This window comes from Hoplias malabaricus, chromosome 10, assembly GCF_029633855.1.
Source record: "Hoplias malabaricus isolate fHopMal1 chromosome 10, fHopMal1.hap1, whole genome shotgun sequence".
Lineage (NCBI taxonomy): Eukaryota > Metazoa > Chordata > Actinopteri > Characiformes > Erythrinidae > Hoplias > Hoplias malabaricus.
Window position 1 is genome coordinate 6,115,112 of NC_089809.1, and position 26,224 is coordinate 6,141,335.

At 42.7% G+C, this 26,224-nt stretch overlaps 1 protein-coding gene across 2 annotated transcripts in view; it reads right to left on the minus strand.

The window, feature by feature from the left end:
- The window catches only part of grik5 (glutamate receptor, ionotropic, kainate 5), a 116,791-nt gene that overhangs the window by 15,477 nt on the left and 75,090 nt on the right, over positions 1–26,224 (minus strand). For both annotated transcript variants that reach the window (XM_066683842.1, XM_066683843.1), the window contains 10 exons: positions 19,016–19,183; positions 16,239–16,403; positions 14,399–14,496; positions 14,082–14,247; positions 7,930–8,108; positions 5,141–5,194; positions 3,835–3,996; positions 3,425–3,577; positions 1,420–1,524; positions 801–908 (listed from right to left, as the gene is read on the minus strand). In XM_066683842.1, coding sequence (XP_066539939.1) covers positions 801–908; positions 1,420–1,524; positions 3,425–3,577; positions 3,835–3,996; positions 5,141–5,194; positions 7,930–8,108; positions 14,082–14,247; positions 14,399–14,496; positions 16,239–16,403; positions 19,016–19,136 — 1,311 coding nt within the window. In that variant the 5' untranslated portion in view covers positions 19,137–19,183. The remainder of the gene's footprint in view (positions 1–800; positions 909–1,419; positions 1,525–3,424; positions 3,578–3,834; positions 3,997–5,140; positions 5,195–7,929; positions 8,109–14,081; positions 14,248–14,398; positions 14,497–16,238; positions 16,404–19,015; positions 19,184–26,224) is intronic.

The following is a 26,224-nucleotide window of genomic DNA, read 5'->3' on the forward strand; positions in this document are numbered from 1 at the left end:
TTTCCTCAGGTGACTGTCTGTGAAGAGTGTGGTGTGTTCTCCATGTGTCTGTGTGGGTTTCCTCCAGGTGACTGTCTGTGAGGAGTGTGGTGTGTTCTCCCTGTGTCTGTGTGGGTTGCCTCCGGGTGACTGTCTGTGAGGAGTGTGGTTTGTTCTCCCTGTGTCCGCGTGGGTTTCCTCAGGTGACTGTCTGTGAAGAGTGTGGTGTGTTCCCCATGTGTCTGTGTGGGTTTCCTCCAGGTGACTGTCTGTGAGGAGTGTGGTATGTTCTCTCTGTGTCTGCGTGGGTTTCCTCCGAGTGAATGCCGGTGAGGAGTGTGGTGTGTTCTCCCTGTGTCTGCGTGGGTTTCCTCCGAGTGAATGTCTGTGAGGAGTGTGGTGTGTTCTCCCTGTGTCTGCGTGGGTTTCCTCCGAGTGAATGTCGGTGAGGAGTGTGGTGTGTTCTCCCTGTGTCTGTGTGGGTTTCCTCCCGGTGACTGTCTGTGAGGAGCGTGGTGTGTTCTCCTCCGGGTGCTCCGGTTTCTGAAAACACACGTCGGTAGGTGGATTGGCAACTCAAAAGTGTCCGTAGGTGTGAATGTGTAAGTGTGTGTCACCCTGTGAAGGACTGGCGCCCCCTCCAGGGTGTGTTCCTGCCTTGCTCCCAGTGATACCGGAACCCACCGTGACCCTAAACTGAATAAGCGCTTACAGACAATGAATGAATGACTATATTATTTTAAAAAAATAGTTTTCACATGACAATAAATACTTTAAGAATACAAAAACGTTAATAATTGATCCGTGTGTTTTGATCTCACCAGTATGGTGGTGACAATGAGGGTCTTGTTGGCCAATGTCTCAGAGATGTTGATGTCCAGACTGGTCGAGTTCATGACCAGAGTGTTATTAGAAAACCAGATTCCAATCTAGATAATTGACAAAGAAACAAATGACTTATAGCCCCACAAAAAACGATACCCTTGTGTTTGCTGCAGCTAAAAAGGCTTTGGTATAGATTTTGTTTATTCCCAGTGTCAGTAGAAACAGATTTTGCACTCCAGAAATAGCCAGGGCAATTATCTAGTCAATATATCAACATTTCCTCATGATGAGACTGTTATAAAAATGATTAAAAAATTAGTCAACCTATTTCCAGATATCTCTACCTGTTCACTCAATGTGTTTTTATGATAAATATTTCATTCACTAAAAGTTTCATATTCTCACACTCTATTGCAAAGTTATTTTTAAAAGAATATACAATTCTATGAAAAACCTTCATATGCATTCATATAATAATGGATGTTTTTTGAGGCTTTCATTGAAATTCCTACCTTCTCTAAGAATTTACAAAAACTAATAACTAACTGATCACAAAAAGTAATACACAGGACTAATCACAACATGAGAATACAGTATGTGTGTATTATGTGTTACCTGCTTGTGTCCTGTTTTGTGTTTCTCCAGAATGTGCAGGGTGTAGTTGGTCCTCTGGCCTTTACTGTTAAACTCAACACGGCCTGTTAACCCATCATACTCCACCTGAGAGAGGCCGAGCATAGCACTTTTAATTGGACTGGTTTGACCAGAGGAGATGGTGTGTTGTCATTTGTCAGAGATTTATTTATAATCATTGTTACTCAAACTCAAAATGTAAAAAATTAAAAGAATTAATCCGCAGTGGATTAAAATCACCCAACAATCTTTACTGTACGATTGTACAAATATTAATGTTGATACTGTAGTCATACTGGCCCAATCCATCCCTGACAGACGGTAAACAGCTACAAACTGTACAGACTCAGGCCCCATCCACATGCATCTGTTTATTTTTTGTCTGCATTTTGGCCTCCCATCCACAGGAAAGCTGCATTTTAAGTCACTGAAAACAGAGGTCTCAAGGTGGAGATTTTTGAAAATGCTGTTTTCAATGCTATATTAGAAATAAAGAGTACACTATTACTATCTAGATTCAGTCATTTCATGGCTTGTTTATTGCACTACATACAGAGTATAGAGTGATTTGCGATCAAACCTCTGTGTTTCTCACATGCGTTGTGGTGTTTTGATGCATTTCTTTAATAGCTAAGCACCATTTAATGGACCTCCATGAATATTTCACATTATAATAATATTTAAAAAATTTGTTTAAATATCATAATATTTTAGTTACTGACATATATAAGTATGAATTAAAATGAAAATAGCAGCTTAATTTGCTTTAAAACTGACAATTTTATTAAATTGACGGAAAAACTCGAGCTCGCTACGGAAATTCTTGAACGCAACCGTGACGTCACTGGTGGACAACAGCTGAACAACGCCGCAGTAAAACACCGTTATGACTGACCGTTATGACAGTATCTAGCTAAATAACCAACATTATTCATGACAATAGCCTAGCAATAAGCTAAACTCAAATTTAGAGGTAGCGTTATTCTTGTAAATGTGATCGAAGTCGAACTCGAATTCATCCGACACTATAAACCTCCGTAATGCAGCTACGTAGCCGAGTATAATCTGAGCACCGAGTTTAGCGAGTCAAGCTAACGTTAACTAACACCAACTAAAACAGGCGAAGTGAGTGTCCTTACCCTGTTTACCTCCATGTTACAGAGGCTCTTGAACACCTTTCGTTGGTGTCCTTACATGCCCATATTGTTGGAAAAGCACCAGTGAAATGAGCTACAGATAATGGAGTGGGCGGAGGGTCCTTTCCAAAGTGCCCGTTTAAAGTGGACAAACTTAGTCCTTTTTCTGGATATTTTGGGATCTTTGGGCCATTTGTGCACAGACGTCCCACTGTACATTGAATGATTGCAGCCAAAAACAACACACCTTTTCGTCATTTTGCATTAAATTAAGTGCAGCTTCTAGAGTGTTGTCCACCATCTACGTCACAGGCAAGACGCCTATTAGAGTTTCCCAACACTGCTGGGGGGGGGGGACCAACAGTCTTTTAAACCTTTTTCCTTCAATTAGTAAGAAATAACATGTTTTCTGACTATCAATAAACACAAGTTAGGAACTCAAATTCCACTGTATTTATTATTTATGTTTGACACTTTCATAGAGCTGGTGCTTAGCCTTTAAGCGGTACTGGACTGGAATGATAATGCATCCGTTTTCGTATTTTCAAAATATTTTCAAAACCAAGAGAGGAAAATGTTTTTAAATATAAATAGATCCATGTGGTTTGGCCTCATACTAGATTAAAATCAGTCCATAATTATAATTCATAGTTGATTATGTCTGTCGCACAATGCAGATAATTACCATCAGGCCATAAACACTACACAAACAGCAGGCTCCTTCTGGAAATAAAATCATCCATCTTGTGTGTCACCACATCCATCTCAGGTTTAAGACATAATATATATAATCACACATATAGAGAAACATACAGTGAAATGCACAGACACATACAAAAACACACACTAACCATGCGCAGGTAGTTCATGAGGCTGGTGCCGTGCTGCCAGATCTGGGGTGAGGTGCAGCTGAGGGGCTTGACTCCAATTTCCTGACTCCGGTTCAGCTCCTGAACGGCACTCGCCACCACATGAACCGCATCAAAGAGTAGAGCTGAGGACAGCTAGACACACACAGACAGACACACAAAAACACACACACACCAAATACAACAACAGATTACTCATTAGTCTGACAGGAGTGTGTTTATATGGATACATTAATAACTGTGATATTCATTCACTCTTATTTTATATTTGAATATTCTGTGAGTTCAAGACCATGCCTCAAAATACAAAAGTAGGGGAGAGTTCTGTGAGGCTTATAGATGAGTGTGTGTGTGTGTGTGTGTGTGTGTGTGTGTGTGTGTTTGTGTCTCACCGCAGGTCCCGGGTAAGGGTTTATGTCACATCCTTCTCTCCAGGAAAGATTGAGGCTCCTGATGAACTCCAGATAAAACGGGTGTGTGGTGTTGAACATGGAGAAGCCCACTATGTTGGAGTGTTCATCCACTATATCATCTAACCACAGCAAGGGGAAGTCCTACAAACACATAACAGCTAACAACATCAGATAAGGTTCATCTGCAATCCATCTTCTATAACATTGACATATTTTATATATTAATTAATGTTTTCCTTTCGGTATTCCACACATTTGCATACGCCTGTTTACACATGCAAATTACTGTATTATACACATGTACACATGTATTATCTCTGTTCTACAACCCCACAGTTACAGAATATAGTCCTCCTGTTGTTCTGCATACTTTGTCAGGCCATTTTCACTCTGTACTTCAATGGTCAGGACCACCAGCTGACCACCAGAGATCAAGATTAATTTGGGTTGTGGATCATTCTTTGTGAATGATGGTGGTGTAATGATGTTAATGTATGCTGGTATGACTGGATCAGGCACGGCAGTGCTGCTGGAGTTTTTAAACACCATGCCCACTCACTATACTTAACTCAACTTCCTTGTTAGTATAACTCGTAGATGTACAGTTAGAGAGAGTGGCTCATCTGTTGCTGCACACTTTCTGTTGGTAGTCCTCTAGTCCATGGTCAATGCTGTCCGCAGGATGTTGCTGGCTGGGTGCTTTTGATTGGTGGATTACCCTCAGTTCAGCAGTGAAACTGAGGTGATTCAAAACCCCTGCAAGCACTGCTGCACACACTAACACCAGTATCATTGCAGTGCTAAGAATGATCCACCACACAAATAATACATGCTCTATGGGAGTGCTTATTACTGAAAGACAGGGTGAAAGTGGGCTAACACAAGAGCAAAGAGAGACTACAGTATAACTGTAGAACCACAAAGTGTACTAGAAACAAGGAAGTCATTCAGTGGCCTGGTTTATTAAATGTTTTAGATTCTGTACTAAATGCATTTAGTAGACGAGAAGCATCAGAAACTCTGTTTAATGTCTGTTTAATATAAAGGCAAAATCAGAAGTATATAAAAAAACTAAAATAAGCCAAGACTCCTAAGGGTAAATCATGGCGGCCCCCTATGGGAGACCCGCTATATGGAGAATAATCTAATTCAATCACTTTTTTTCTTCATCTGCTCTAAGTTGCACATAATAGAAAATATGAGAAACATGATAAATAATAATTTTAACAAATTATTATACATATTGCTTCTTTATTCTGATAAAATATATGTTCAGTTTTCTTACCATGGTGGTGAGGATGTACTTGTAAAATGCTGATGTCATCCCTAGCTCTGATGCCTGGAAAAGAAGAGACACGAAGAGAGAGAGAGAGAGAAGGATATTAAGAGAATAATATATTCACAGGGAAAGTGAAATAGTGAGAAAAGCAGACTGAAATGGGTCCACTGTAATTACAATCTCCACTGGGCTCAATACCAGGGACAGTGCGGGTATCAGTGGAATTAAACCAAGGTGAATTACAGTAACAGTAAATCACAATGTAGGACAAGAGATGAAGGGGTAGGGGGAGAAAAAGAGAGCGAGTAAAAGGGAGATAGAAAGGGGGTTGCAAAAGGGATTTGTCACTGATCTCTATTTAAATGCATTGGTTTTTACACCTAAAGCCACTGAAGGGTTAACTCATGCATGCGGAACAACCGAAGCCTATATCATTCTGTCAGGGGGCTATGTGAATGTGCTTGCACTATATGGCCAAAAGTTTATGGACACATCTGGCAACATTTCTATTGCAATGAATTATCAATAGTGAGGTATTTGTTGCCCCGTTACTGCCTCTGCCGCAGTTCTGGCAACGTTTAGTTTAGATGTTGAAATATATCTGTAAAGATTTGATGGCATTTGATGGCAGACCAAAATATTAGCAAGATCAAATACTGATGTTCGGTGGGACGCCAACATTCCAACTCCACAGCCCAATACAGAGGGTCTTCACAACAACGCAGACAAAACGTGGTGACCTTAGGCTGCCCTACACTTTGTCTGATGGTTTTCCCTGAAGATGTCGAGTGTAGGGGCAGCACAGTGGCGCAGCACGATGTGTTGCAGTCACACAGCTTCAGGGGCCTGGAGGTTATGGGTTCAAGTCCCGCTCCGGGTGACTGTCTGTGAGGAGTGCGGTGTGTTCTCCCTGTGTCTGTGTGGGTTTCCTCCGGGTGACTGTCTGTGAGGAGTGTGGTGTGTTCTCCCTGTGTCTGTGTGGGTTTCCTCAGGTGACTGTCTGTGAGGAGTGTGGTGTGTTCTCCCTGTGTCCGCGTGGGTTTCCTCAGGTGACTGTCTGAGGAGTGCAGTGTGTTCTCCCTGTGTCTGTGTGGGTTTCCTCCAGGTGACTGTGAGGAGTGTGGTGTGTTCTCCCTGTGTCTGTGTGGGTTTCCTCCGGGTGACTGTCTGTGAGGAGTGTGGTGTGTTCTCCCTGTGTCCGCGTGGGTTTCCTCAGGTGACTGTCTGTGAGGAGTGTGGTGTGTTCTCCCTGTGTCCGCATGGGTTTCCTCAGGTGACTGTCTGAGGAGTGCAGTGTGTTCTCCCTGTGTCTGTGTGGGTTTCCTCCAGGTGACTGTGAGGAGTGTGGTGTTTTCTCCCTGTGTCTGTGTGGGTTTCCTCCGGGTGACTGTCTGTGAGGAGTGTGGTGTGTTCTCCCTGTGTCCGCGTGGGTTTCCTCAGGTGACTGTCTGTGAGGAGTGTGGTGTGTTCTCCCTGTGTCCGCGTGTGTTTCCTCCTGGTGACTGTCTGAGGAGTGCAGTTTGTTCTCCCTGTGTCTGTGTGGGTTTCCTCCAGGTGACTGTGAGGAGTGTGGTGTGTTCTCCCTGTGTCTGTGTGGGTTTCCTCCGGGTGACTGTCTGTGAGGAGTGTGGTGTGTTCTCCCTGTGTCCGCGTGGGTTTCCTCAGGTGACTGTCTGTGAGGAGTGTGGTGTGTTCTCCCTGTGTCCGCGTGGGTTTCCTCCTGGTGACTGTCTTTGAGGAGTGTGGTGTGTTCTCCCTGTGTCCGCGTGGGTTTCCTTCGGGGGACTGTCTGTGAGGAGTGTGGTGTGTTCTCCCTGTGTCTGCGTGAGTTTCCTCTGGGTGACTGTCTGTGAGGAGTGTGGTGTGTTCTCCTTGTGTCCGCGTGGGTTTCCTCCGGGTGCTCAGGTTTCCTCCCACAGTCCTCAACACACATTGGTAGGTGGATTGGCGACTCAAAAGTGTCTGTAGGTGTGAGTGTGTGAGTGAATGTGTGTGTGTCTGTGTTGCCCTGTGAAGGACTGGCGCCCCCTCCAGGGTGTGTTCCCACCTTGCGCACAATAATTCCAGGTAGGCTCTCGACCCACTGTGACCCTGAACTGGATAAGGGTTACAGATAATGAATGAATGAATGAATGTCCAGTGTATGTAAAAAAAAAGCTGACGTTTGCACTGGTGCACTTTGTGTGTGTGTGATACAGGAGTGGATAAAAAAAAAATGATGATGATTACCATGGTGATAGAGTGATAAAAATGAGAACGGCAGTAATTGCGTAAGCTTAGAGTCTGTATCACATGGAGTGATGCAGGAGCTATTAATTATTTGTGTATATATTTCTTATTTTTTATATTAGGAAAGATAATTAACAAGCTCATGACTTTTAAGTGAATTAAGTTAAAGACATTTAACAGCCATTAGAGTGTGTGGCATTTTTCAAGTAATAAAACACTGGAGTGTGAGAATCCAAACATAATTTAAATAAGAGAGAGAGAGAGAGAGAGAGAGAGAGAGGGAAAGAGAAAGTGATTTTGTTTTTAAAATTATGCTTTCAATAAACATGATATAAGCTAAAGTTTGGACTCCTAAGTAAATAAGTAAAATTCAATGCTCGCTATAAAGAATAAGCTTATTACCTTAATATTTAAAAACAGCCAGGGATGAGTCAGCAGACCTAGCTAGAATACGAGTCTACAAATATCCTGTAATTACCGAAAACGATAAAAAGCCTGAATAAAACAGATAACAATAAAAACCCTTCTGACAAAACCCAAACCACAAAAACATAACGTACGCGTACCTTTTTCAGAATAAGGTAAGAAACAGAGGCATTAGCATCTATGATGATGGTAGCTACTTTGTCATCTCGGATCTCCTTCAGCAGAGACGTGGGGTCCAGGTCGTCATCCAGCATGCGGACGCTCAACGTTTCCCTGGAGATCAGGAACCTCCGCACTAACTCCTCCAATCGCAGCAGACCTGAAAAGCAGGGGGGTGCGTTTAAACTTTGTACAAAAGATAGGGTTCATGAGTCTGTTTCATCAATAAAACAATAATAATTATAATATATATATATATCTCCTAAAGCACATTTAAGTGTATGGAGCACCTGTCAGTATGTCAGTGTGTGTGTGTTAAATGTAAATAAGTGGCTGTGTTCTCATGGGAGTGTGTAAGCAGAGAGAGAGAGAGGGAGCCAGTGAACCCAGTGCCAAACTTTAATTAGTTTGAGGGAGAAGAGAAATCAATGCACTCGTTTACACACTCTCATTTTCTCTCTCACTCACTAACTCCTCCAGCACTCTCCCCTCCCTCCCTCTCTTTCTCTCTTGCTCACTCACCCACTCCCTCATTCCCTCCAAAACATCTCCCTGGATTTCTCTTGCTCCATTTTTCACCCACTGGTGCTCCCTCTGTCTCTGTCTCTCTCTGTCTCACTCTCTTTCTCTCTCTCTCTCTGTCTCGCTCTCTTTCTCTCTCTCTCTGTCTCGCTCTCTTTCTCTCTCTCTCTGTATCGCTCTTTCTCTCTCTGTCTTGCTCTTTTTCTCTCTCACCCCCTTTCTCTCTCTCTGTCTCATTCTCTTTCTCTCTCTCGCTCTCTGTCTCGCGCTCTTTCTCTCTCTCTCAAACCTCTATGCTCTATGATTTCATGGCACTTCTAGCTTTAATACAGCTCTCTATCCCAATGTCTCTCTCTCTCTCTCTCTCTCTCTCTCTCTGTCTTTCTCTCTCTCTCTCTCTCTTTCTCTCTCTCTCTCTCTCTCTAACCTCTATGCTCCATGATTTCATGGCACTTCTAGTTTTAATACAGCTCTCTATCCCAATGTCTCTCTCTCTGGCTGAATCTTAAATGGCTCTGCATTTTATTGCCCAATTCTTTTAGACAACACAACCGACATTCATTCATCCATTCATTCACTTTTTCATATTCTGTAAGTGCTAAATCTGGTTCAGGGTGGTCTACTCAAGCCTACTCTGAATCCTATGATATATATATGAGTGAAAATATTCTCTAATGTTTAGCTGTTTATTTAACCACTGCCCCCTCACTTTCGCTCTTCAAAGCTCCAGGAAAGTTTGATGTTTTATGCTAAAATTTATACATAATATATTACTTTGTCCAAAGTGTCTGAACTCCAGTTCATTTCATTCAATATTACGTCTTTATTGAAAGTGCAGCAACATTATGCGTCTGGGAAGGCTTTACAGTAGATTTTAAAACATTACTGTGAGAATCTTGATGTTGAGTGACACACTAACTCATCCCAAATGTATGAAACTCAACACTGTGTGTGTGAATGCCTTATTTGTGCACATGTAGTGCACTATAGTGAGCTAGCCTTCATCTCATTCTCGCTATAATGGAAAGCTCTGTGATTAAAACTTGTTATATTAATACCTGCTCCCCCGCCCACCCCCACTCACACACACACAAACACACCCCCACACACTTCCTCACTTTCACACTTATTCCTAATAGAAATGAGAAAATAATGAACTCCTGCTGTCACAGAAATCACACTCTAACAGAGTACAACCAAATGCTAACACAAAAGCCACCTTAAGCCCAAGAATTCACAAGCATTTATAAATAAGTAAATGTCTTAGGTCTTTCCGGTGTAAGTACAAGATAATCCAACTTGAGCTTACATAACAAATTGTGACCATCTGAGGCAAGTGTGTGGTGATTTAGGCGTGCATTTAGCACAATGCTAAAGTAGCTAACATGTTTATCTACACTAATTAGCACTGTGGTAACTGCCTGCCTAAACCTTAAGACCTCATGTATCACAGTGTCACACAGCATTTAAAGAGCCCCTCCAGTGCAAGTCATGTTTTAACCTTGTTAACCTGTCTGTGGGTGTTGTTTATACGCTAGAAGACATGTGCAAAGTCATGTGCGAAATAAGTAGTCAACGTGATGGCTGAGCATTTACACTTTAAATCTGCAAGAAAGCAATCAGCTTCTGTGGCAGAGCTTTCCAGGTATGTTCCAACTGCAGATGATTAGTGGAAGGGTGGATGGAGATTGAGGGAGATTCATGCGTACTCAATAAAGAAGCTGTACAGCTGCATCTATATAATTTTTAGGGCATTTAGATGATTTTTACTTGGAAATAACTTCTAAATGTGTAATTTTCTTGAAAAGAAAGGAACTGTTTTAGAGGTTTAATCAACGCCAGGGGAGAAATCAACAAGAAAATACATTTTAAATATAACATTTTTCTGTATTTATATTATGTCCAGCCTTTGCCTGTCCATCTATTCTTTTCAGAAGGCTTGCTTTAAGATTGTCAAAGGAATATTTTTTTGCTTTTGGGTCTCATTTTTCATACTTTTCACAATCCAAATAATCCCAAACGTTCATTCATTTATTCATTGTCTGTAACCAATTATCCAGTTCAGGGTCACAGTGGCAATCACTGGACGCAAGGCGGGAACACACCCTGGAGGGGGGCGCCAGTCCTTCAATGTGCAACACCTTCACTCACACACTTTTGAGTCGCCAATCCGCCTGCCAACATGTGTTTTGGATCACCCGGCAACCGGAGGAAACCCACACGGACACAGGGAGAACACACCACACTCCTCACAGACAGTCACCTGGAGGAAACCCACACAGGCACAGAGAGAACACACCACACTCCTCACAGACAGTCACCTGGAGGAAACCCACACAGACACAGAGAGAACACACCACACTCCTCACAGACAGTCACCCGGAGGAAACCCACACAGACACAGAGAGAACACACCACACTCCTCACAGACAGTCACCCGGAGGAAACCCACGCAGACACAGAGAGAACACATCACACTCCTCACAGACAGTCAACCGGAGGAAACCCACACAGACACAGAGAGAGCACACCACACTCCTCACAGACAGTCACCCGGAGGAAACCCACGCAGACACAGGGAGAACACACCACACTCCTCACAGACAGTCACCCGGAGCGGGACTCAAAGCCACAACCTCCTGGTCCCTGGAGCTGTGTGACTGCGACACGACCTGCTGCACCACCAATGAATTTGTTCCCATTCTTTTGCTGTTTTCTGTTATTCTCAGTTTAAGTTTGTGCTTCTTTACAGCTCCACATCCTTTCAGATCCAATATATCCGGCTGTCTTCCCACAGTGGAGGGATGAACACAAAAACTGTCACCTCTTTTATAAATCAGAAGAAAGATGAAAGCTTTAAGTGTTGTTTTATTTGAGGGGGGGGATGCTTTCAGTGTGACCCTAGGTCTTGCACCAGTGATATGGGGACTATATATTTAACAAACTTTCACATATTTTCTCTTACCTTAGCAAATTTTATTTTCTCACATCTTGTATCCATGAATATCTCCTAAAATAAGACATTTTTAACAAACATTTTAACTGTAAATATGTGAGACACTGTCTGAGAAGTGGCCATCTTACGGTCACTCGATTAGATGCGATCTGTAATGGCTTTGGGCTCATTCGGATGAACAAAGACACAGAGATCAAGAAGAATGTGGTGGATCAGAAGTGACCGGCACTGTGTCCAATCAGAGGGCAGATTAATGACGGGCCAGTAATGAGAAATAAATGAACATATTCTCATTAATTAGTGAGCGTTCTTCAGACACACACACACACACACACACACACACACACATTATCAAATCTAACAAAGCACAAAAACACTGGCCTCTCCCTCTATCTCCTGCCACCGTTTTAAATGAGCTTGATGAGTGGCAAGTTGCACCTACTCTGCTGCCATGGCAACCATAGTGCAGCCAACTAGGTCAGAGCTGAGCTGTATGAAGCGATGCCCTCACACACACACACATACACGCACACACACACACGTATCATTGTATCTATGACATACCACAATCAGCCATAACACTATATTCACTTTATTGTTCGTTTTATCAGCTCCACTTAGTAGTGCTACTACTATCTGTTGATCTGCATACATTGTTCTTCCGTTTCATGCTGTTGGTCAGGACCACTACAGGACCACCACAGAGCAGGTATTACCTGGGTGGTGTATCATTCCCAGCTGACATGTTGGCGGCATTATAGTGTGGGCTGGGCTAGAACGAGTGGGTCAGACAGCTGCTGGGCGTATCGTAAGTCCAGTTATCAAAGCAGGGGCTCCAGAGCTCAGAAACCCACTCAGAAAGAAATAAAGTAAGAATATTTTGAGAATAAAGTCACAATATTTAGTGAAAATCTGTGTTTTCTGGCCTTATCTCTCAGCATCTAAAAATACTCTATGAGAGATTTTGTCAGTATTTTCCATCATTTGCGCATTATCCATGGAGCAAGACGGGGGTTTGTGCTGTGATTGGACACAGCAGCCGCAGCCAAAAACATATTTCATTCTCCAGCAATTTATTCAGTAAAAAATTCAAGTGATCTGCTGTGATTTTATTTTCAAGAAAGAATGTTTAAAAATTATAGCAGATTTTTACAGCTGCCAGTACCTCACTCTCTCTGTATGTGCGAGTTAGTGTGTGTGTGTGTGTGTGTTGGCTGTCAGAGGGACACAGAGAATAGTTTTATTGTTTTTTCTTTTTTTGCTTTTAAATTTGAAGGTGCTTTCAAAGGGTGACGTGATCAAAAATGAGGTTGAGAAACGCTGCTTTAAACCATCCATCCATTCATTATCTGTAACCCTTATCCAATTCAGGGTCGCAGTGGGTCCAGAGCCTACCTGGAATCATTGGGCGCAAGGCAGGAATACACCCTGGAGGGGACACCAGTCCTTCACAGGGCAACACACACTCACATTCACACACTCGCACCTACGGACACTTTTGAGTCACCAATCAACCTACCAACATGTGTTTTTGGACTGTGGGAGGAAACCGGAGCACCCGGAGGAAGCCCACGCAGACACAGGGAGAACATACCACACTCCTCACAGACAGTCACCCGGAGGAAACATCTAGTCATTGGATAAATAATCATAAAATATCCTTACAGAAACGTCATCAAGTAAAATATTAGCTCAGCACGTTTCCTCTTACAGGGGTTGGACAATGAAAGTGAAACACCTGGTTTTAGACCACAGTAATTTATTAGTGTGGTGTAGGGCCTCCTTTTGCGGCCGATACAGCGTCAATTCGTCTTTGGAATGACATATACAAGTCCTGCACAGTGGTCAGAGGGATTTGAAGCCATTCTTCTTGCAGGATAGTGGCCAGGTCTCTACGTGATGCTGGTGGAGGAAAACATTTCCTGACTCGCTCCTCCAAAACACCCCAAAGTGGCTCAATAATATTTAGATCTGGTGACTGTGCAGGCCATGGGAGATGTTCAACTTCACTTTCATGTTCATCAAACCAATCTTTCACCAGTCTCGCTGTGTGTATTGGTGCATTGTCGTCCTGATACACGGCACCGCCTTCAGGACACAATGTTTGAACCATTGGATGCACATGGTCTTACTGGTGCAGTGTGGAGTTAATGAAGATTGGCCGCCAGGCTGCTCCAGTTTAGCCATGAAACCCCCCACACTACAATGACAGGTGTTTCAGTTTCATTGTCTAACCCCTGTAGATTCAAGATGTTTCAGTTTCAATCCTGATTAGCAATACTAATTAAATATTTCTATTTTAAGATTTACAATGCTTTAAAATAACATGAACCATCTAAAATTGGCCTACCGCGCTGAAACTCCTCAAACACTACTACAGCCCCAGAGGTAGAAACATACAGCTACTAATGTCACATCACGCAGTGTGAATGAATACTATCTCAGGACAGATATGTTGCAGTAATAGATCACATTCCTAACGTATCCACCATTTTTATCATAAATGATATTGTGAGTCTGTGCTTAACTACAATTAATGCATTATTTTAATGCAGTTTAATTTTTAATTTTAAAAAATTTAAGACAATCTCTTAGGTGGCGCTCCTGGGCAGACCAGACTAGTAGATCTAGAGAGATCAAAGATCACAGACTCACACTCGGCCTTGGCGCAGACCAGACTAGCCGATGGATAGCTGAAGGAGCGTAGGATGGCTCCCACGGCAAGGCTCAGATCCTCGTTGCTAGGATACAGGGTGACAGACGCGAAGCGTAGATACGGTAACCGTGGAGTCTCTTCAGGACCAATCTTTACATGAGGGATCTGAGAGAGAGAGAGATAGAGAGAGAGATAGAGAGAGAGAGAGGTGAAGTAAGAAAGAAAGAAAGAAAAAGAAAGGAGATTTTAAAATAACAGGAAAATAAACCTTACATTCAATCAAATATCAAATTATGCAAATTATGAAGCATCTTACCTCCTTTTCTCCACAGATGTGACTGACAGTGGACCCTGAGGCAGGGCTGGAGGCGGGGCCAATCACAGAGACCACACCCTTCGGCAGAATCTGGCACACTGGAGGAGAAATCACAGTCTCTAAACCCCCTTCTTTACAGCCAAAAGGTTCACTACATGTTTGAAAATTGTTGTACGGATCTGATGGTGTTCAAGCTTAAAAGGTCAGACACTGATGATCACTTCTTTCACTCCAGAATATATAATCACATGCGTTGTTATCCAGCTCAAAAATAAAACGGCTTGGTGGCTCGCACATTTTAAATATAGGTCTAAAAGTGAAGATAAATCTGTTGGAGTGAGAGGCTAAAATGACTGTGTTGTTTCAGCAGAGGAACCCACCAGCACATCAAGAGCGTTACTCAAACACTTCTCTCAGTGATTTTTGTGTGAGCGCCACTGTAAAGGGTCACATGCTGTAAACTAACCCACATCAAAGAGTGTGTCGCGTGTGCCACAGTGAAAACATCTCGAGCCGTGGTGCTACATAATGGCTGAGTGCCATGGAGGTGCATGGAGCTGTGGCTCGAGACAGTTCCACAGTCCCATGTGACACTTGGAACTGACACAAAAAAAGGTTGAAAACCCCTGCTCTACAGACTGTCTGTGCCAGCTATGGGAACAAATACGCATACAGGGGGTCCTCGACTTACGACGTTGATCCGTTCCTACGTCGCATCATAAACTGATTTTCTGTGTAAGTCGGAACACACGTACAAACTGTACATAAATAACATGCTGTAAGCACTTATCCTATCCTAACACCTATCCTCCTCGGACCCGAGCTGCGTAACCGTGTATTCTTCCGCCGCGCACACCAAACACGAAGTTCACGTTACGACGTTTACGACGCAAAACCACTTAAGTCGAAACAAGGCTTTATATAGAAAATGTGTCGTAACCACGAAACATCGTAACTCGGGACTGACATAACCCAAGGACCCAAGCATTTTCACAGTATTGTCAGTATCACAGTACAGGCAAACTATGGTAAAAAGAATTAGATTTGCTTTAATTCAATATGAATTTGCATTAATTAAAAAAAAAGAATACATAAAATGATAATTCCATAATAATAAAAAAAAATTCGAGTGATTTACATAAAATTATCAATTTTATTATTCATTCATTCATTCATTATCTGTAACCGCTTATCCAATTCAGGGTCGCGGTGGGTCCAGAGCCTACCTGGAATCATTGGGCGCAAGGCGGGATTACACCCTGGAGGAGGCGCCAGTCCTTCACAGGGCGACACAGACACACATACATTCACTCACACCTACGGACACTTTTTTTGAGTCACCAATCCACCTACTAATGTGTGTTTTTGGACTGTGGGAGGAAACCAGAGCACCCGGAGGAAACCCACGCGGACACAGGGAGAACACACCAACTCCTCACAGACAGTCACCCGGAGCGGGAATCGAACCTACAACCTCCAGGTCCCTGGAGCTGTGTGACTGCGACACTACCTGCTGCGCCACCGTGCCGCCTAATTTTATAATTAAATTATTATTATTAATTATTAATATCGGTGTTGGATACTCCAAGGTGCTAATTATCGGTTATCGTACCGGGCCAAAAAATTTTAAATCGCTGCATCCCTAGTTAACACACTTCTCTAGGGTCTTAATGAAACATCTGTTAATTGCTTTGGTGAAAATACCACAGCACCATTCTCCATCTGTCTACACAACCTTTTTCAGAATAACCAACGCTACATAAGGAGCAGCACAATGTCAAGCTCCAGATCCCCAAGTTAATGCATTTAGTATAGAAATCCTAATAACAATGGCACTCACTTGTGTCAGTGGTCTCATACTGAGAGTCTTTCTGCAGCTCGAAGACGTCCACTTCCACACGGGCTCGAGCCGGACCTTCCATCACACTGTTAATGTTCTCACGTGCTAGTGCTAAAGCTAACCGCTCTCCCCGTCCACACGCCGAGCGGTCATCCAGAATAGCCGCTGTCCACAGAGAGAGGTGAAGAAGGGACAGGGAGAAGACAACAAACCATTTACAGCACAGCAGTGTCAATAAATCCTAAAGGCCAACCTTTAAAGGGTCATGACACAGGCTTTCAAGCTTAATATGACGGCAATAGAAGCCTCCAAGCAAAGGCCACAGACAAACGGAGGGAGATTCAGGTAATGGAGTGTGATGCGTGGTCATGATCTGACACCTGCTTCTGTATGAACGTCTGACACCCGCTTGAGAAATAGAACTGTAGCCTGTAACTGCCACACCATTTAAGGTGGACCACATCTACCACAACGTAACTGCAGCCACATTTAAGTTGAAATGGAGGCACTAGAATGAAACAGCTGCACTATTGAAGGTCGAGCAGAGGCACAAGGACATAACCACTGCATTGAACGCTAAGCTGGCCAATCAGAAACAAATTTGAGCATCATATGTTGTTCCTTGTTGTTTTTGTGTGTGTGTGTGTTTCTGCATGTGCTAACCTTGCTGAATTAGCTTTAGCTGCAACGCAAAGTGACTTATCTCTAAGGCTATTTTCACACAGCAGGTAAAAGTGGCCTGAATCTGATTTCATGATCTAATCCAATGTTTTTTTGTTCCGCTGTTCATAATATCTGTATAATGTACCCTATATTTTACATTAGTCTGAGAAGATGATGCCTGTCGGTTCCATCCAAGGCCCTTTCGTTTTGAAATGTAGGAATGGAACTAGGCTGGTGATTTACAGTTTCTTACACACTAAACTCAAATTTGCTGGGTCTTTTGCAAGCATGGTGTCTCCAAAGAGAAGGAGACGAGAGCCAAAATAAGGAGTTTAATATTTCCATGATACACATTTGAGCAGCCTTCATACTGACAAGTACAATATAAAACAGATAAAGAACTACTAATAAATAAGTTCTCATAGCAATGCTAATTAGCCTGGATTAAGTTGTTTCACATGTTTTTCATTCATTCATTCATTCATTATCTGTAACTCTTATCCAGTTCAGGGTCACGGTGGGTCCAGAGCCTACCTGGAATCATTGGGCACAAGGCGGGAATACACCCTGGAGGGGGCGCCAGTCCTTCACAGGGCAACACAGACACACACACACCTACGGACACTTTTGAGTCACCAATCCACCTACCAACGTGTGTTTTTGGACTGTGGGAGGAAACCGGAGCACCTGGAGGAAACCCACGCAGACACAGGGAGAACACACCACACTCCTCACAGACAGTCCCCCGGAGGAAACCCATGCAGACACAGGGAGAACACACCACACTCCTCACAGACAGTCACCCGGAGGAAACCCACGCAGACACAGGGAGAACACACCACACTCCTCACAGACAGTACCCCGGAACGCTGTGACCTGCCCTTTTCGTTATCCTAAACTCCTCAAAGTAAATTGAAAATGCATTGAACCTGAATCTATGGATCTGTGCTCAACGTCCATGGGTTGACATAAAGTCACCTGAATTCTGAGCTGTCTCTTCAGACATAATTGAAATGCCACAGATCTAATATAGACTGGATTTGGGTACCATATAAGATCTAAAAAAGTCATATAGGCTGGATTTGGACCGCTTTTACCTGCCGTGTGAATGTAGCCTAAGTGTCTCTGTAGTGGTGCAGTAACAGTAAACTATCCATCAGTCAATCAGAATGTGTGACTGGAACCAGCTGTTCTTTCAGCTTGAATAAAAGCTCTGTCTTTAATATAAGAAGGAGCTGGCAGTTATTCCTCGCTCTTTACCACACACATACATCTGGCAGCTGTCTGTCTGACTTACATGAGAAATCTAGTTTATATCAATGTCAGACCTATGCCAGTAGTTTAGCAGCTAATAGCTGCAGGGTGTCCTGCCAGTTTATTTTCATGTAGCAATTATTTGGCATGAAATCAGTCTTCCTGCTGTAGCTCCATAGTGTTGCTCCAATTCCAAAACTGTAAAAAAACACTATAAACATTTATGGACACCTGTTCATCAAGCATTTTTCTAAAATGAAAGATTTGAATTCAGAGTGTGTCCCTCTTTGCTACAGTAACAGCTTTTACTCTTCAGGGAAATCTTGACTCTACCTGTTAGAACCGTGCTGTGAGGATTTAATGGCAGCCAAATACACATTAGCGAAGACAGGTACTGATGTAAAGATACAGAATGGTGGTCCATCACTTGGCATTTAGCGTAGCATGGGAGCATGGCTGCTTTAAATACATGTGCAGTCAGTTGCTTTCAGCTTGAGTTTCAATAGCAATGAATGATTTTAAAATTGTATTCCTATTGGTTTATTCAGAATTACGTTTTGAAACAATATAAAGGGACACAAAAAAGATAAAAAAACATCTGTACCCATTACAACAATATACTGAAAACAGCAACAGTTGCTTGTTTAAAATAGACAATTATTAAGGCTTAAACTCACATAAAATTAAGAATTATATTGCTTTGTAGTCTCTGTTGGAACTAGTTAATGCACCAGTGAGTGGGTCCCCCACATGGGACTGGCCATGTTTAAATCAGGTTTACATCTCAGCCACTAGGTGTCAGTATAATGGCTGTTTCACAACCTCAAGTAGAATTATTAGAGAAAAAGAGTGTAACTCACCCATGCGGACAGATGACAGGACAGAGGGCTGGCTGAGGGTGGAAGGCGGCATGGTAACCACGGTAACTAGCAGGAAGTGGAAGCGAATCGACAGCAGCAGCAGCGCTGGCAGTTCCGGCATCTTCTACTGCTCCTCATGGAGATGCCGTCTGCTGCCTATAGCACCCCCTACAGGAAAGAAATGTACATTATAGCTGCAGACTATTAGATTCATCGACTACATTTAAGATCCTCTGGGCGCTTCAAACTTATTCTAAAAATGCTGCTTATGCAAACAAGGTACAGACTAATCTTGAATAACAAGTGTGTCCGCTCACACGTCTCCCAACAAATCTCCCTTTAATCTCTCACAGAGAGGTACAGCTAAATGCATTAAGGTGGATTTACATTAACTTTGTTTTGCATTCAAAGAGCAGCTGTTGGCAAAAAATAATTAGTAGAGCAACAGATTAACCTGTACACGTTTTCTGTCAGAGGTCAGATACAGTAGTGGAATTAATGGAACACCCTGCAGTAACAGCTTCTACTTTGCTTAGGAAGGTTTGGGACACTACAGTTAAAATCTGATTGCATTCAGTCACAAGAGCTGCAGTGAATGTCTTATGATTAGTTCTGGATTAAAAACGGTATTCAATCTCATCAGGTATTGGTTGGAGTGCCAACACTTCAAAAATTATGCAAATTAATTAAACAATACATAATTAATGGCAGCATTAAACACAGCTCAATATAATTCAATTATATGAATTAATGACATCAACAAAAACAACAAAAATATTCTGAGTTATAGACTATGAATTTTTTTTCTGGCCTAAATTTTATAAAAAGCTCTGGTGTGTTTCACAGGTGCAACTCATGAGAACAGTATCCAGGAGTTCAATTGCACAACTGAGGTAATGACTGGTTCTTTTTTGTTTTGTTGCACAGCTTCTGTTTTAAGGCACACTGCTTTGTCTTCCTTGTTCTATCTGTATGTTTTACTTTTATAAATTTCCATTTTTTTTATTCTCAAAGAAAGAAAAGAAAATAAAATTAGACACAGCTGTCCAGGAGCGACCAGCATCTTTTGTCAAACACTGCGTTGGATTTTCTTTCTTGAAGGAGTTTTATAATGTTTTCCATTTCTTCAGTTGACAGCCTCAGTGGTTGGGTCCATGTTTTCTTTCAATTAGAAAAATTAAACAGTCTGTTAAGTTCTGTAAGCACTCCATTTCAACTGCAGTCTAATTTGCACATTTTTTTTATTTTTTTCCGGTATTTAATTTAGAAATGCAAAGTACAAGATGCTGTAATCTTTTCCCTGTACTGAGTGATTCTATAATCTGTTGGTTTACTTGTTCTGGAAACAATATTCCATTCATTTAAATAATTTAATTAGTTTGTAAATGATCAGTTTATTTGTTATGAAGTTAAAAAAAAACTGGGTGAACATTCTGTAAGTGCTACGAGTCACTTTTGCCAAGGGTTGTGTAGTTCCACTGCTCCACAGCTTAATGCTGTGGGGCTTTATACCCCACTAGACATCAACTAACATTGGGCACAGTTGTATATGTTCATTCAGGATGAGTTTAAAATGGTGGAAACCACTCATTATACGTGATGATCAAAACCGTGTGGCCATGATTTGTACTTTCTTTGGTAAATATTAAAAATAACATAAAAAATGTTAATGCGGATGTGAAACTTTTTGACATGGCATTTTCAAATTTATCCTTATTACTTTGGACAGGGCCGTAGACTTGTAGACTTTACTAGTCTAACTGTTGTTGTTTAGTCCCTCCATCTTTCCGGACGGATTAGAGCAACCAAACAAGGTACAAAGGTTGACCTTTTGAAACTGACAAACCCGACCCCCGTGGATTTGGAGAGGTCACTGGAGCCAGGTGCTGTTCCGGCATGGCCGCCGGCCGCTATCCGTTGTCATATGGCAGTCGATTCCATAAAGCCTCTGTTCCAAATCCTATCTCCTCAAGTACACAAGGAAGGTCAACACAGATGTCCAATGACATCTGTCACAACAACACATCACGAGCAGACACCATGCAAACAGCAGTGAAAGCTTTAGCCAAAAGACTTTTCAAACAAGGACTCCATCGTCTGGAGTGCCAATGCCAAGGGCAAAAAATACATACTCGAAATCTGAGCGTGCTAATTAGAGGTGTCTGTCGGCACGCAAAGAATTGAGAAGAGGGTAAAGGAAGCTTGAATCGCATACAGATGAAAACTATGGTGTCCAATCACTGCTGTTATCCAGCATTCGTTTTAGCGATGTATCTGGACAAGTACAGAAGCTGGAATCTCACTGGAATTACCTTCATATTCCGCACTATGGCACTGGAATGTTGTTTCATACACTTAGCCCTGGTGTGAGGGGGCCGTACTTCACGAGCGTCACAAAAACAAAAACGTCCCGTGTGCCTCAAACTCCTCTCACTTCCATTGCACAAAGATCTGAGTCTGATTCACAGGAACGTGCACAAAACCGCCAAGGAGAGTGTGTCCTTGTCTTTGAACTCGCAAGCGGGAAATTAACAGCGGCTGACTGGATGGCCTTGGTCCAATAAATTCGAAATATTTCTAGAAATGAATTAAAGATATTTTGTGAATAAAGTCCGTATATATTTATAGAGTGAAAGTATTACATACTCAGGTAAAAAAATCCAATTCACATGCTGGGTTAACTTCAAATAGTGCATACTTCTAAAGAGAGCCAGGATTGAAAAAAGGTTGAGAAAGCCTGGTTTACAAGACGGATGTCTATAAACACTGGGCAGCCATAAAATGACCACAGAACATTTAAGTGTCTAATAGGTAGTATTTTCCATGAACCCAGATGTTTCTGTCACCTGGGCATTCAGCCACAAGAGCATTAGTGAGCTACTAAATGGAGCTCAATCACTCCAGAGAATGCGGGTCTACTGCTGCACGGCCTAATGCTGGGGGATTTTAAACTCCCTGTGGCCCATGTTTGGCATTGAACATGGCGACCTTAACCTCACATCAACTGCTCAATAATTTCATATTTCATTTCTGTGCTTTTCTTTAGACAGTATACACGTTTCAAACTCGTGGCTTTTAGCAACTAGCTCTTCTCTTGGTGGAAGAATAAACAGCAAAGTTAAAAAGGTCGTTTGCATATTTAACTAAAGACTTACTACAAATTCATGTGTCACATGGGCATTTATTGCTAGAAGTAGCAACTGCTCATGGGCTTGTGTTACAAGTGCTTTCTGAGTATTATCTGTCATTTTCAAAGTGCAAGGAAAGGGGCTGGATTAGTGTTTGTGGTAATTGCAGTGTGATACAGGGGTGTCCAGTCTCACTTTGAAGCTGCAGGAACCTCACAGCAGGGGAATGTAATACACCCTTAATACTAAACACAATGGAGCAGATTTACTAAGAGAGGCTCTAATTATCCACAGTGTACAGACGCTTCTGCACCTTGGGGGGGGTGTCCAATTTAGCGACTTATCTGCTGAGAACTTCTATGCAAATGAACCCAGGTGCAACTTGACGATAAACACATGACTCACATGATTCTTGGACCGTAAAAAATATATCTTAATCAGGGAAGACATGGTAAATGCAGTCAAAATAGGTAATAGTTCTTTTTATGAGATTGCTGTAAGATTCAGCCTATTTCTAGACATTTTTACTTGATTTTATCTGATGAACTTTTCATATTCCATTAGCAGATCTTTTTGCTTATTTCAAGGGTGTTAACTGAATAATTATTTTGAGTTATTTAAGATACTTATTGCTAGGGTTGGGCATTCATTCATTCATTATCTGTAACCCTTATCCAGTTCAGGGTCGCGGTGGGTCCAGAGCCTACCTGGAATCATTGGGCGCAAGGCAGGTATACACCCTGGAGGGGGCGCCCGTCCTTCACAGAGCAACACAGACACACACATTCACTCACACACTCACACCTACAGCCACTTTTGAGTTGCCAATCCACCTACCAACCTGTGTTTTTGGAGCATGGGAGGAAACCGGAGCACCCTGAGGAAACCCACGCAGGCACAGGGAGAACACACCACACTCCTCACAGACAGTCACCCGGAGAAAACCCACGCAGACACAGGGAGAACACAAAGCACTCCTCACAGCCAGTCACCCGGAGGAAACCCACGCAGACACAGGGAGAACACACCACACTCCTCACAGACAGTCACCCGGAGCGGGAATCAAACCCACAACCTCCAGGTTGTGGACACTACCTGCTGCGCCACCGTGCCATTGGGTTGGGCAATTAATCGAAAATGTATCATATTCATCAGAACTTATTAATTAATGCAATCTTGCTTATATTGGATATATTTTATTTCTTTCTTTTAATTCTGTTCATATTTCTCCCAGTGTGTTCATGTACTGTCCCTTTAAAACCACACAACTGCACATGTAGTCATGTGGTTCTGCCACGTGGTAGGAACATGGAGGAGAACCTAAACACAGAGGCATACCGAGCAACTCGAGCAGCTTGTACCAAAGAAAAATGCAGCGTCTGTTGTTTGGACGTGTTTTGACTTTAGTGAAGACGACACTGAACATATGTAAACACTGAGTTTCAGCGACAAAAATTAATCCCACCAGTCTGTTTCAACACTTGAAGCACAATCACACACCCAAACAGTGCATGGTTCAAAAAGAGACTGACAAGCTCCCAGCAACATTAGTAAAAGAAAAAAAATGATAATAAACAATTTCAGTTTTAATGCTTGTGCATTTTTACAGTACAAGCCTCGCCTGTGATCTATGGGGGCAAAAACATGTATAAAAAATAAAATTCCAGTAATCATAATCAAGGTCAAATGCTCAATTAATCTTAATATTGATTTGTGGTCATTCCGGGTAGGTTCTGAACACGCTGCGGTTACAGACAATGAATTAATTGATGGTTTACGGTCATATCGCCTAGCACTATATATATATCTATCTATGTTAAATTACTTAAAACAAACAACAACATCTAGAAACAGGGTGAATGACCTTATAATTTTCTTACATCAATCCAACAATTAGAACTATTATTTATATTACTAGATTTAAGATGATGGCAAGAAGACAGCATTTTTGCAGTGTGTATAAAAGCCTGTTTCCATCAGGTTTCTGGTTTAAATTGTCTTTAAATATTTCCAAATAATGACCTACTGGCTAAGGGGTGGCACAGTGGCGCAGCAGGTAGTGTCGCAGTCAAACAGCTCCAGGGGCCTGGAGGTTGCGGGTTTGATTCCTCCTCCGGGTGACTGTCTGTGAGGAGTGTGGTGTGTTCTCCCTGTGTCCGTGTGGGTTTCCTCCATGTGACTGTCTGTGAGGAGTGTGGTGCGTTCTCCCTGTGTCCATGTGGGTTTCCTCCATGTGACTGTCTGTGAGGAGTGTGGTGCGTTCTCCCTGTGTCCATGTGGGTTTCCTCCGGGTGACTGTCTGTGAGGAGTGTGGTGCGTTCTCCCTGTGTCCGTGTGGGTTTCCTCCGTGTGACTGTCTGTGAGGAGTGTGGTGCGTTCTCCCTGTGTCCGCGTGGGTTTCCTCCAGGTGACTGTCTGTGCAGAGTGTGGTATGTTCTCCCTGTGTCTGTGTGGGTTTCCTCCGGGTGACTGTCTGTGAGGAGTGTGGTGTGTTCTCCCTGTGTCTGCGTGGGTTTCCTCCGGGTGACTGTCTGTGAGGAGTGTGGTGTGTTCTCCCTGTGTTCTCCGGGTGCTCTGGTTTCCACCCACATTCCAAAAACACACGTTGGTTGGTGGATTGGCGACTCAAAAGTGTCCGTAGGTGTGAGTGTGTGTTTGACACCCTCCAGGGTGTGTCTCTGCCTTGCGCCCAGTGATTCCAGGTAGGCTCTGGACCCACCGTGACCCTGAAGTGCTTACAGATAATGAATGAATGAATGACCTACTGGCTTGAGCTACTGACGTCACCCAAGAAAACAATGCAGGATTAATGGCAATAATATTTGGAAGAAAAAATAAAAAGCTTATCTTAAAGAAAGTATGTGATTATCTTTGGAGAACCAGACAGTATTTTGTGAATGAAAAAATTTGGACTAGATGTTGGGCCATTGCTGTGAGAATTTGATGGAATTCATTCATGAGAACAGTAGTGAGGTCAGGTAGTGATGTTGAATGATTAGTTTAGGATCACAAACGTTGAACAATTCCCAATCACTCCAGAAAGCACATCTCAGTACAAAAGCTGATTTCAAACACAGCATCCTTCACACTCTGATACTGGGACAGTAGATGGCAACTGTTAGAGGTCCAATGACAAACCACTGACTGTGGTCAAACCCTCACATTGACCTCTGACCCAAACAGCAGCACAGGGAAATCATAGAGACATGGATTTACACCAGATGCCCGTTATTATGCAAAAGGAATCCAAAGCATGCAGGGGTTATTTCTCCCTGGGGGTGGTGTAAAGGACCTCTGATTTTGGATGTGTCAGCTGCATTTGTGTATATATTTGTGTCATCCTGAAACACTGACCAGTAAATGCAGATATTCCTTCTTTGCCCCATCCCCCCAACACATACACACACACACACACTTCATTATTTGTGTATATGTGTGTCTGAGTGGGAGGGAGATAGAGAGAGGGAGAGAGAGAGGGAATTTATGCTGCATACTTGGCAGTCTGCAGATCCTTTTTATGAGAGCAAGAAAACCGGAAAATCAGGCACAGTAATTATCAACAGGGAGAGTGAAATAGAGATAGAGAGAGAGAGAGAGAAATAGGCAGCCTCAGGGGCAGGGAGGAGCGGATAGCTGGCAATTCATTTGTTTCTTCGGCTTTGTACCGAAGAACTGAATCTGACAGTTACAATAATAGCAATGTGAATCATTCTGACTTAATTGATTCGGATTGCGAGGCACTGTACGTTGAATTTGAGCCTTTATATAAAAACGCCACTCTCTCCAGCACACTGCGCTAGCCAGCCTTGGCAGGTTCAAACACATTTCCGTGACGCGAGGCTCCTCTGAAAGGCAGAGAAAGAAAAAGAACGTGTCTTTCTATTTTTCCTTGTATCTGACGCCAATTGGGAGCGATTCCAAAGGAAGAAAGTCACCTGGGCTATAGCTTCATAAGCTGCAATTTGTCAGTTGCTTGGTCTGGGTTGTTCTAGCTGGGCTAATGCGTAGCACAGTGGGTCAAACAACAATCTTTGATGCAGGAGATTAGGGTTTAATGCCCGGCTCGTGTAACCACACCACA